The sequence below is a fragment of the Helobdella robusta genome (genome assembly GCF_000326865.2).
Source record: "Helobdella robusta unplaced genomic scaffold HELROscaffold_6, whole genome shotgun sequence".
In the NCBI taxonomy this organism is placed as follows: Eukaryota; Metazoa; Annelida; class Clitellata; order Rhynchobdellida; family Glossiphoniidae; genus Helobdella; species Helobdella robusta.
Window position 1 is genome coordinate 6,055,484 of NW_008705330.1, and position 12,518 is coordinate 6,068,001.

A 12,518-nucleotide genomic window follows, 5' to 3' on the forward strand; every position below is an offset into this window, starting at 1 on the left:
GTTTTTAATTGATGCTGTTACATTGCTGCTGCTACTTCTACTACTACTACTACTACTACTACTACTACTACTACTACTACTTCTAGTAGTAGTGCTACTTCTGACGCGGCTTCTTTTACTGCTGCTTCCACTTCTATTACTACAACGACAATAATAGTAGCAGTAACAACAACAACAACATTTATGGCAACGATTGAAAGAACGATAGCAAAGTAATAATATAAATAACAATAACAACAACAACAACAATAATAATAGAAATAACAATTTAGTAACATTTTAACGACTAAATAACGACGTGATCGGTAAATAACAAAAAATAGGCAGCAATCAACAATGGCGTATGTAGCAGTGTTTGCCAAGTTAGCTATGAATTGACTGTAAAAACTTCATTGTTAGCGCTGTATGTATAATAGTAGTAGTGTACTCGTAGCTGCAATAGTAGTAGTGCAGCAGTAGGAGTAGTAGCGGCAAAAGCAGCAGCAGTAGTAGTAGTGTAGTAATAGTAGTAGCAGTAGTAGCAGTAGCAGCTGTTGTTGAATGTTTGTACTTGTAGTGTAGATATTTTGAGTATCATTATCAGTACTGAATGCTTTTAAAAATGCATCACAGTTTCTAATTATTATTACTTTTGAGTGTTACTATAATTATGGACTTGCTTTAGAATCCAGGTACGTCAGTTATGGTTGAGCTGTTAAAGTTGCCTGTCACTTGCTCGTGCTAAGCCAATTTCTCAGGATTTCTTTCCATACATTGCAATGCACTAGTTAGAAGAGATAAATACCTCTTCTTCCCATTATTTCTTCCCATATCTCTTTATGATGATTCTCTTTGTATTGTTACTGCCTTGGTTTGTGGTGATTGTTCAGAATCACCCATCAATACATGCATACATACAAAACACTATATATATATATATATATATATATATATATATATATTGTATTACATTATATATATATATATATATATAGATGAAAATAAAATAGAGTTGAGTTGAAAGTAGTATTAATGATATCATCGTGCAGCATATAATGTTTGTTAACAATGGAAGATACATTAATGCACGATACAAGCATTTAAAATACCAGCAACATACAGTAAATCAACAATACCTGTATACATACGTATGTAGCGCCAACAATACCAACATATATAATACATTATACTAACAATAACAACGTATGTAGGTATAGAGTCACATCACACACAAACACACACATGTTTGTGTGAGGTTTATTGTGTATGTGTGCAATATATGTTTTTATGTGTGTAATACATGTTGTAGAACAAACGACATGCAAATTAAAGTATATATTTAACCTCTGAAAACTAAAATAGAGTCCGGGAATAATTAACAGTTTGGCATGTAAATTTTTACATGAAAGAGTACGAACAATCTGATTTGGAAGGTAGGATGCGCCAAAAATCAGGCGAAGTTTGAAGCATGTGTTTCAAATACTTGAGAAGGATGATTGCATTGAAATGAAATTCCAACGTGATTTTGACAAATTTGTAATCATATTGAACATTTTAAACATGGGAAGTTGTTTAAGGATTGTCAGGGAAGGAATAAAACTGAATGCTTTTCAAATTGCATCACAGTTTATAAAAATTTCAATTCATAGGAATTTGTAGTTAATCACACATTTGTTCAACAACTTACAATCATTAATTAGAATTGTTACTCGTACAAGTTCAAGGTTTGAAAAACTCAATTGGACTGCCAAATTTGTTCATAAAATCTTAAAAGATTTTGCATTATTGTCAACGGAAATGAACATTGTATATGTTAAAACTTAATAAACAATCAGTAATACAACGTTAATCGTTCAATCGATCAATTTATTTTAGAATTTTCAAAATTTTCTCGAGAGAATCAATCTGGTAATAATAAACATTTCGCGTGCTTGCCACGGGCTGTGAAAAAAGTGGCATGTAACATGGGCCGCCAGGTAGAGCTACCTTGGGTGAGTTTAATTGCGCGTAAAAATCGTTCTACAAAATGTATGCGTTAATACAATAATGTCATATGAATAGAAGAAATAATAAAATAAATATCAATACGTATTGTAAATGCTTTTCAGTTGAGATGTTTTCAACAATAGCAGCTGAAGAACTCAGAAGCTTCTTATTCAATGTTATATACTTCTGCTATGATGACTTGCTTGGGCGTTCGATATTTATAAACTCTACCTCTACCGACAGTCTACACTCAACTTGTTTTTTATCAGCTTAAAGTTTTTTTCGATATTAATTTTTCGTAGATGAAGATTTAAGTGGAGTAATTAAATTCCAAGCCGTTCCCCTCCATCAGAGAATTATCAGGTTTATTAATTTAATGTTTTTGATTCATGTCGAATTTCATTTTGATTATTGAAGGTAGTACTATTCGTTTTTATTGTCATCGTGACCCTCGGCACTATATCAAGTTTTTGAAACTTTTGATTCAATTAAATGTATTTCATTTGAGCTGGAAACAATTTTGAGTGCATCTTAAGAAAGTGTGGAAGTGATTAGATGAGTTTATTGGACGATAAGTCATAAACCGATACATCTATCCTTTTTTCTTAACTTGATCAGGATGTTAAAGGCCTTTCTGGTTTTTGTTTTAGAAATGTTATTTTGAGTTTTTCTCATACAGTTATAATTTTGAGAGTCATTTGCTCCTCTTTCGCTTTTACTTTATCAGGTAAATGCTGTTACTGTTATTTTAATTGGTTTAAATTCTTCCTGGTTTTCTTCGGTTTTTACGCCCAAACAAATATTTTTTTTAAAGTTTTATACATTGAGCATTTCAATAATGTAGTAACTGTAGACATGAATGACTCTGTGAGGCTTTGATAGCCGTAGTAGACAATTTTAGGAAAAAAATTGTATTTGAAAAAATTTCCAATGTGTTTCATTTGTTGGCGATACAATTTTTATATTAATAAAAAATATTTATTTGAGAAATTATAATTTGTAACAATTGGCAGCAATGTTCAAGTTGGTCTCTGTGAAAAAGCCGAAGAAGAAGGCCGACCACAGATGTCGCAAGTGCGATGATTCGTCTGACTCCGACTGCAGCTCAGACAGCAACTGCTCTGACTCCGATGTTAGTTGCTTCTTTAATCTTTCAACATTTTTTCAACTGCTGTAATTTTTATTTCTAACATAAAGTGGTTTTAGCTGATGATATCCACTGTTAAATCTTGTTTGTTCGTATAATTAGAATTTTCAAAGAATTGAAGAATTGAACTGTCTACCGAAAAATGTTTTTAATTATTTAATCAATCTTTTTTTCAATAAGGCCATTCCTAATGTTCAGCATATTCTGTTTTTTATATTTTATTTGAAATAAATTCATAACAAACATCTATCTATTGAGCGAATGTGAATAAGAAGAGCATCTTCAAACCAAAGACTTAAAAACTATCACAAAAGTTGAGGTCCGGTCATATCAATACTTTAATGTCGTTTGTTGTTCCTAAGTCACTCTGTTATCAAATACACGTTTGAATGCAAGATTTATTAAATACAATCGCAATTTTGAAAATATTTAGGAGCAATATAGTAACCTTTTTAGAAATTGAGCCAATACTATAATAATACAAGGTAATACTATATAATACTATGTAATATTACGTAATACGGTGCAAACTATATACTACCATGTGAGGCTTTGTACCACCATGCAATATGTATATTGTAATCACCATCATTATCTAACGGCAGACTCAAAGAATATAAAAAAAAGCTGTGTGACATCGCTTTCCTTTTTTATGCAAAGTTTCTTTCCACAAAACTTCTCCCAAGTAAGGTTGAACCGGCATACACATTGCTGGCTCTCTTGTAAGCAGAATGGGTTAAAGATTGCTCCTCTGACATTAAATTGTGACCATAATGCTAGAATTGTCAATAATCTTAAAGCAGTCATTTAAATTTGACAACGAGAATATAAAAAGCAAAAATTTAAATTGAGTTTTAACAAACAGGAAAAGCCAGTTAGAGTGGACAGAAACAGAATACTGGTGAAAGAAGTGGCCGTTCAGAAGCCGGCGCCCAGACCACAGCCGCAACCTAGGGTCGTTTATCGAGAACCAGCTAGAGAAGAACTCGTGAACCTACCTGTTCCCTGCTCTCTGCTGAACAATGAAAGATCGATGACCTACTCGTTAACCATAACTCCGGAAGCACCACCTAGACCTCCATCTCCTCCTCCTCAACTCCAGGTTCAGTACGTTCCTGTCCTCGTTCCTGCCGAACAACAATACAACGATCAGCCTAAATATTTTCCAATTCAAACCCAAATCATTCCTGCTCAAGCTCCGGCTGTTGTCTCTGTTGGTCCTTCCTACACTGAGTATGCTGAGGTCCGCAAAAACCACCACCACCAGCCGACCGTACAAGTGATTGCTGTTAAAGGTCAGGCCCAGCCTGGCTTCAGCTACATTCATTAAAGTAAATAATTCTTTCTCAATCCTTAAACAACCTTTTTTTTAAACAAATTGTTTAATTATATCAACGTTGAAGTAGTATTAAGACACCAATTCCAATAAATTAACAAATTCATTTCTAACAAATACTTTTTGAACTCACACAGACTAGCCATCCATGAAAGCGGGCAAGCCTTACGATCACTATGTGCCCAAATTCATAATATTGACAAATTATCAGTGTTCTTATCATTTTTTATCTCGGTATCGATGTTTTTATTAGCTTATAAGACTAATCTTACATTAATTTATTAATAGTATAATATTTAGTACAACATTTAAATTTCTAATTTGAGACTAAATCTAAGGAATGATGTAATTCATTGAATAATGTAAACTATTTAATAAGCAGTGGTAGCGACGTTAATGAGGATGATGATAAAAAGATTTCAAAACAACTGCCACAAAGTTAATGATGAATAATAAACTGTTTGCATTATCATCAGAAAATAATATAAGCGATTACAGCAGCGATAGTAATAGAAGCAGAAGCAGCAATAATGTCATTAGAATATTGTATATATTGATATATAATATTATATTGATAACATTGTTGTTCTAATTGTACCATTTGGCGTTGTTACTAATTCCAATAAATGTTTAATTACTGTTAATTGAATTGGGATTTTTTCGTCAGCGACTTAGTAAAACTCAAAATCTCAAATAAAAATGTCGCAATCTCCTAAAAAAACTATTTTAATAAAAAAAAAACCATGAGTATGTGTACATTAAAACTTGCGTAAGATGGCACAATTCGTGTAAGGGAAAGCACACTACCGAGTTCCACCCAGTGTTTTCTAAAATGATGATAAATTTTCAGAATAAAAGTTTTTTTTAATTTTTTATGGCGCTTTCTAAAACTTTCTTTGAAAGAGATGGAAACTTCTTTTACTTCTCTGCAGTCTATTTTATACTGATCGTTTCAGAAGTTAGTTAGTTAAGAAAGTTTATAACTAATGGCCAGCGTATGTATTGTTTGACGTGTTGTTAGGTAGAAGGTGTTTCCATGAGTCAAAAAATTTAAATGGAAATTATGAGACGACAATTTGAATGGAGAAATATAACTTGTTTTTAGATTGCTGTGCCCAAGTCATCTGGAAGAGCTATTTATTAGTTATCAGCCCTGAACGATTGTCATTTCAGTTAAAACTGGAGACAAATGTAAAGTGAGGAAAAAGTTGTTTAACGTGATTCAGTTCAAGAATTGTTATGTAGAGAGTAGTAGGACATGCATTAGAGTTTTAGAGTTTTTTGATTCTTTCACATAACCTTGCATCTATAAGAATTGATTACATGCTTTGGTTTTATTGTTTACAAAAGATTTGGGCATATAGAATTTGAAAATATGTTTCAAATTCGCTATCCAAATTGATGTTTGGAATTTAAATTAAACCTTTGAAAACTAATTTAAATAGTATAAACAATTGTTTATTTTGAAATATTAGTTTTTATTAGAATGAGGAATTCAAATTAAGGTTGTTTCTCAAAAGTAGCACCGCAAACAAGCAATCACTTCATTCCTATATATGGCAATTGTTTTAAACTACCATTAAGATTATAAACTTTTAGAATTTGTTTTAATTTTACAAAGTTTAATAGAGGAAAAGTATTCAATTAATAATAATTAAAATTAATATTCAACGTTATTAGAGTTGTCCGTACAACGTTTGGTTACACACCTTCAATATTGAAATAATATATATGTATATTATATATGTTTCAATATATTTATGACTTTCCATAGTTTCAGACAATCTTATATTATTGCTAACTTGACTAACTTGCACGTGTATGTTCTTTTCGCTTTTTGTCGACTAACGTGTCTTCTAATATTTCAATTAACGTTTCTTTAATAAACAATTATATTAAAAACAAACAAAGAAGTTTTTTATTTTAAACATTCAAACCTTTCAGCATAGAGTGCCAGCAGAACTAAGTTAAGATAATGCATAGTTTCATCTTTTTATAACAACAAGTGTGAACATTGTTTTGGATGTAAACCACACATGAATGAAAAAAAAAACTAGATTAGCTCAGTGCTTTGTTTTTCACATATTTGTCGGTCATATTAAATATACATTGGCGATATTTTATACAAATATTTTTTATATGTAGTTCTATTTAGTTGACAGATATGTAATAATTTTGAAATCTAAATAAGACAAAGTAAATGTTAACAGTTGAAAGAAAAATGTATTTCAATGGTTGTGAGAACAGTGGAGTGTTCGTTTGTCCTGGTAAAAGTAACAGTTAGTCAGTCATTAGGTGGCGAGATGTTTAAGGGTTAAGGCGCCTGGTTCTACTGTAGCAGAAACCGGATTCAAATGCCCAGAGATCCACTTCTACCATGTTCACAGTGTAAGAGATGCGTGGATTCACCGCGTGTGTTTGTATGTGTGTATGCCTTTTAAGTGATTCAGTAAGTAAGATTAACCATTTTATCATTGCTTGCCTTCACATGCAACAGTTGAAAGGTTGTTAATTATAAAGTTGTTATGAAATTGAAATAAAATTTTAATAAAGATAAAATTGTAAAAATTGAATAAAATTCGTAGGAAAATTTCAAATTGAGATTAAATGAAGTGAAAATAAAGTTTTTAAAATAAATTTAATGTTAAACTGAAAACACACCCCCAGTAACTTATCATTCAACTAAACTAACCTGAGCTATACTCTGAATGTAAAATATAACAAAAAATTTTAATCGTAACACAAAATGTAACACTTAAATCTATATAAACTTTTCAATAAGCACTGACTGAATAAGCATCATAATAATATTAAAAATAATAAATAATTTTATAAATAAATCACATATAAATAATATAGTTATAAATAAAGAGTCTATTATAAATAAATAACACATAAATAAAATAATTATACATAATAATTCTATTATAAAACCAAGGGGCGAATCCAGAATTTTAAGGTTGATCTTAAAATTCTAATGATGATCACCTGATTTTTTTTGTTAGATTTCAAATTTGATGATTTTTCTTAAAATGAAAAGAGATTTTCATAAGTTGACGACCTATTTCACGCTAACTATTTATTACAAGCGTATTATCGCGATAATTTATTTTTATTATAACGGAATCATTATTATATCATAACTTTGTTACTATATTTTACGTGGAATTTTTGTTATTTTATTCTTACACGGTCTGCTGGGAAGGTGGGTGTACCTAGGATAGCCCCCCTGAATCCGCCAGGGATAAAATACATGGTCGAGGGTAAATAACCTCATAAATTAATAAAGCAAAACGGATTGTTGAATTAATGTATCGCTGGCTTAATTTTATTAAATTGATTCATTAAAAATTATTTGAGGAATGGTTTAGTGGAATTATTTGGGATGGAATGATATTATCAATAAATTAGTAGTTATTCAATGAACGAACAAACAAACGAACGAAAGAACAAACGAACGAATGAATTATTAAATAATTAACACCTACCGGTCCACCGGAAATTCGGGTTATCTTAATGGGATAAGAATATAGAATGATATTTTGAATAAATTTGACTGTATGAATGTCTAAATGTCTGAATGAATGAATGTATGTCTGAATGTATGTCTGAATGTACGTCTGAATGTATGTCTGAATGATTGAATGACTGACCGTCTGAATGACTGAATGAATGTCTGATTGAATGCCTGAATGAATGAAAGAATAAACACAAAATGATATAATTAAATAGTTAGTAAAATAATGTATTGAAAATGATATCATTAAAAAAATTATTGGAAATAAAACCTGGCAAATTATGAACGCACTCGATGACGTTTTTATCCCGTTCCAAGACCCACACTTTCTCCAGGTTTGGATTTTTTAGTCTTTCTATCGAAAGTTTTATCCAATTTGAAAAAATACATTTATTAGCGTAATATCAAATCAAAATTATTATGGATAACCGGATGAACCAAGGGTGGGCAAACTTATGTACTTGAATAGCAAATTTTTTTGAGAATTTGTTTCAGATTTGTGGCTCCTTTTTTTGGTCATAATGTCTCGCTGTTTTGGGATGAACGATTAAATTGAGATGGAGTCTGAAATTTGAAAAACGTCTGCTTCTACAGATGCTTCTTCTTTAGTGAGTGGGTTTGAGCGTAAGAAAGATTATTATTGTCGTATTATTATTAGTAGTAGTAGTAGCAGTGATAGTAGTGGTACAGCTGTTGCAACAGCAGCAAAAAGTGGCAAAATAAATTAGCTGCTTCAGTTGTGGGAGTCGCATGATTGTGGAAGTTGTATTAATTTGGATATGAATAATATTATAAATAATATTAATAGTAAATAATGACTAATAAAATAAATATTTAAAAATAGTCAAGGATAATAAGTAATATTAACAAATTAAGTAAAAAACAAACTTACAAACAAACAAACAGGCAAACAGACAGACAGACAGATAGACAAACAAACATTCAACCGATTTGTAGGGACTGGTTGAACAGGCGTTCTTCTTGACCATGGTAACAGGTGTAGTTGGTCCAGCGCACGAACCGACAGTCACCAATCTCGCACTTCAACTTGCACTCCTCTATCGTCTTGATACCTTTCACTGCGTCAAAGTCGACCACTTCGAATGTGTCCTCTCCCCAATCTGCTGAACATTCTGTGGTAAGTGAAGTTGCTGTCGGTTGTATGTGAAGTTGCTGTCGTATGCGAAGTTCCTGTCGGTGTATGGTGGGAACACACACACACGCACACACACACACGCACACACGCATGTGTTAATCAATACATTTTGTGTTTGATAGACTGGAAACATTTTTGAATTTGAATTTGTTCATTGCGGGATTAAGCGCACCTCTTAACAGTAAGACTCTTTTGATGATTTTATTTTTTTTATCGTTATTTTTTTATTGTGTGTTTGCGAGAATCTTTAAAGATTGTTGTTTTAATCGTCGTTAGTATGTGTTGTTGTTGTTGAAACTTTTAAAATGATTTGTACGTTGTTGTTTAGTTAGCGAGTTGTCGATCGAATGATTGGTTTTGTTGTATTCAGTCCAGATGATGTTGTTGCTAATGATGTTGTTGTTGAGGAGTAATAATGAAGTTCACGTTCAGAACTGATGAGACGTGCTAGAACGTATATAACAAAATGCAGAGGATGGGTTTGGTGTAAAATTTTACATGAAATCAAACCGCAATTAAATGTAGAAAGTAAATTTTTAATTTCATCAACACCAACTTTTAATTTATATATTCATTCAACATGAACATCTGTTTAATAAAATATATCAAGTAGACGAACTCAAAAATTTGCAGCAGACCAACCAACCGGCCAACCACCAACTGACCAAACAGCCCAAAACCAACCGACCAACCAACCCAACCCATCCAATCAACAAACCAACCGAAAAAGCCAACCAATCAATCAACCGACCAACCAACCGACCAACCAACCGACCGACTAACCACCCCACCTAACATGCATATGACGTGATACTTCTTCTCCTTTTGACGGTTACATTCTGCCCTCAACTTCATCTTCTCGAAGAAGAGAACAGCGTTTTCACACCTGCTTTCACTTTCAACGGAACGCGCTGTTTCACCTTTTAAATAATTTTTATATTTGGAATTTATTATAAAATATTTAAAATACATGGAAGGTTGACGTGCAAAAGAAGTTAGCAACAAGTTTATATAGACGTTTTATTTGACTTGAGAATTATTTATCATGAGTAGATTTTAAATGCCTTTGGAAGAGATCACATTTTTGGTTTTGTATGTGCGGGGAATACGATGAAATGTTTTCTAAATTACAGGCGGTGGTATAATGGTTAAAGTGCCTGGCACTGTTATTGCAATGACTGCTCTCGATTGCAAAGAGATCCTCGACTATCACATGCATTTTTTTTGTATTTACATGCACCCAGCGTTTTCTGTAGGATAATACTTGAGAGAATTATGACAAAAAATTTGATGATAATAATAATTATTTATTAAATAATGAATTTTCCTTCACCCACCTAACCTGCCAGGAACATTCCCAATCCACTTCCACTTGGACCCGTGAATGACGGCATTCAGGATGAACTTCAACTCAGTCAGCTTGCTCGCCCGCAGAAACTCATCAATGTAGGTCATGGCCATCTCACCATCAAGTTCAAGAGGTCGACTTTCTAGGTAGATATTGGAACAGAAATTTTTGGCTTTCTTGAGATTGGATACCCTGACGTTGCTGTAAGTAATGAAGCAATCCAGTCCAACTGGCTGGCAGCCTGTCGTTCGTTGTTTTCAGTGCATTATAATATATCGCCATGCCTGCTTTATAACAGACTGCTTTTGGCGGATTGTGATTTTTTAAAGAATAAAAAAGTGTCCCTCTCTCTCTCTCTTTTTCTCTCTCTCATTATCTTTGTTTATCTCTTGCTCTCTCTCTCTCTCTCTACCTGAATATGTATATATGATCGATAGAGTAAGGAGATTTGTGAAGGTCAGGTGTTAGAGAAAATGATTAGGACTTCATTTTGAAAGTGATGGATGGATTGGAGTTGGTCCTATGGAGCTAGCTAATCACGTTTTCCTTTTCGCATTATAATTGGCTTGACTGAGCATAATTTTTTTCAATTGTTATAAAAAAATTATTTCGATTTTTTGGCTCTTTCATTGTTTTCTGTACTTTTGATTTCATTATTAAACAATATCAATAATTTATCTTGAAAAACATTTGCAAGTTTACCTACAGATTTAAAATTTTGATATTCAATTTTTGCTCTATACGGTGTAAGTACACGTAAAAGATATGAAATACGTATAATATACTTACTTATTTTTACAAAATTACCTCTTTTCATCTGGTTCTGATTTTTAAAATACTTTTTCAACAACATCCATGAATTTTTATTAAGCACACACACACACAAACCCACTTCAGAGAGCATTTCAAAACGTAAGTCTTCATCTTTGCATTAGAATTATTAAATGCTCTTTAGCAAACGGATCTTAAAGGTTTCAATAATAAATTTCATTTTTATTCTTTGAGCATGTGAAATATGCTCTACTCAGTTAGCTCACTTTTGTGTTAATCAAATTAATGACTGAGATAAACGCGCGAGTGTGCAAATGGATCAGTGTTTTTTTGTCTCTTATAGTTTCACATTTTAAATAAACGTGTCCTAAAAACCTGTATGTAGATGGGAGAATATTTCTGCTTGGAACAGAAGAACAAATGTCACCAGTACCATCTTCATCGCCCTTATCCTTTCCAATGTATTAAACTTTTCAATCACGGTTATCAGAGGAAAGAGCGGAAGATAGAAATCGTCTGATGTGAACATCTGGTTAGAAGGTAAACGTAATTTATAAATTTAAGTGTCGCAATGAACTTTATGAAACTAAAATATAACTTTGGTGAAGGCTGGGGAAGATAAATAAATAGACTATCAAAAAAATTAATCGAAAATTAGAATTTGAAAAAATTTGAACCAAATTGAAAAAAAATTAAAAAGTATTTTAAAAATTAGAACAGGCGAACAAATGTAAAAATAAATAAACAATAAACAATGGAAAACATATATGAAAACATAAAATCTAGCGAAAAATGTGTTTTCATTAGCGTATTATGGTTAATGCAAAACTAGATTATCAGTATAAAATTATGCTAAGTGAGTTTAATTACATCACGGTAGAAACAAACTAAACATCATTCAATAAAAGATCTACATAAATGTACCGTTATAATAAAGTGTACCTATATGTGAACGTTTGCTGATATAATAACAAGTTATAAAAAATAAATTTACAGAAAAATAAAGAATAAAATGTAGAGAAGAATAATTAATGAATAAAAATTTAGATAATGATGCAAAGATAGCTTAGCTGTGTGTTAGAAAAAACTCTGTTGAACGGGCAAGCAAATAAATGAATGAAATAAAATAAATTCGATATTTGGAAAATGAAACAATAATAACAACAATAAAAGAGTGATAAAAAATGGAAAAAAAAATTAATCTTGAAATTATCCCGAGAACAAACCGTGATTGATGGTCGCCAAACATTTCTCCCAAGATTAATACCAAACGACACT

At 31.7% G+C, this 12,518-nt stretch overlaps 2 protein-coding genes across 2 annotated transcripts; one reads left to right on the forward strand and one right to left on the reverse strand.

The window, feature by feature from the left end:
- Positions 1-336: 336 nt before the first annotated feature.
- On the forward strand, positions 337-5,097 carry HELRODRAFT_189493 (hypothetical protein; the record flags this gene model as incomplete). Its single annotated transcript, XM_009029493.1, has 7 exons — positions 337-362; positions 1,434-1,546; positions 1,855-1,970; positions 2,584-2,692; positions 2,979-3,097; positions 3,978-4,443; positions 4,586-5,097. 6 exons carry the CDS (start codon positions 337-339, stop codon positions 4,440-4,442), a joined length of 948 nt encoding a protein of 315 aa, XP_009027741.1. The 3' UTR covers position 4,443; positions 4,586-5,097.
- Positions 5,098-8,907: 3,810 nt separating this feature from the next.
- HELRODRAFT_164596 (hypothetical protein) lies at positions 8,908-11,769 on the reverse strand (the record flags this gene model as incomplete). The annotated part of the gene is made up of 4 exons (XM_009029494.1): positions 8,908-9,156; positions 9,929-10,041; positions 10,459-10,710; positions 11,616-11,769. The coding sequence occupies 4 exons, from the start codon at positions 11,767-11,769 to the stop codon at positions 8,908-8,910; spliced, it is 768 nt and encodes a 255-aa protein (XP_009027742.1).
- Positions 11,770-12,518: the final 749 nt, after the last annotated feature.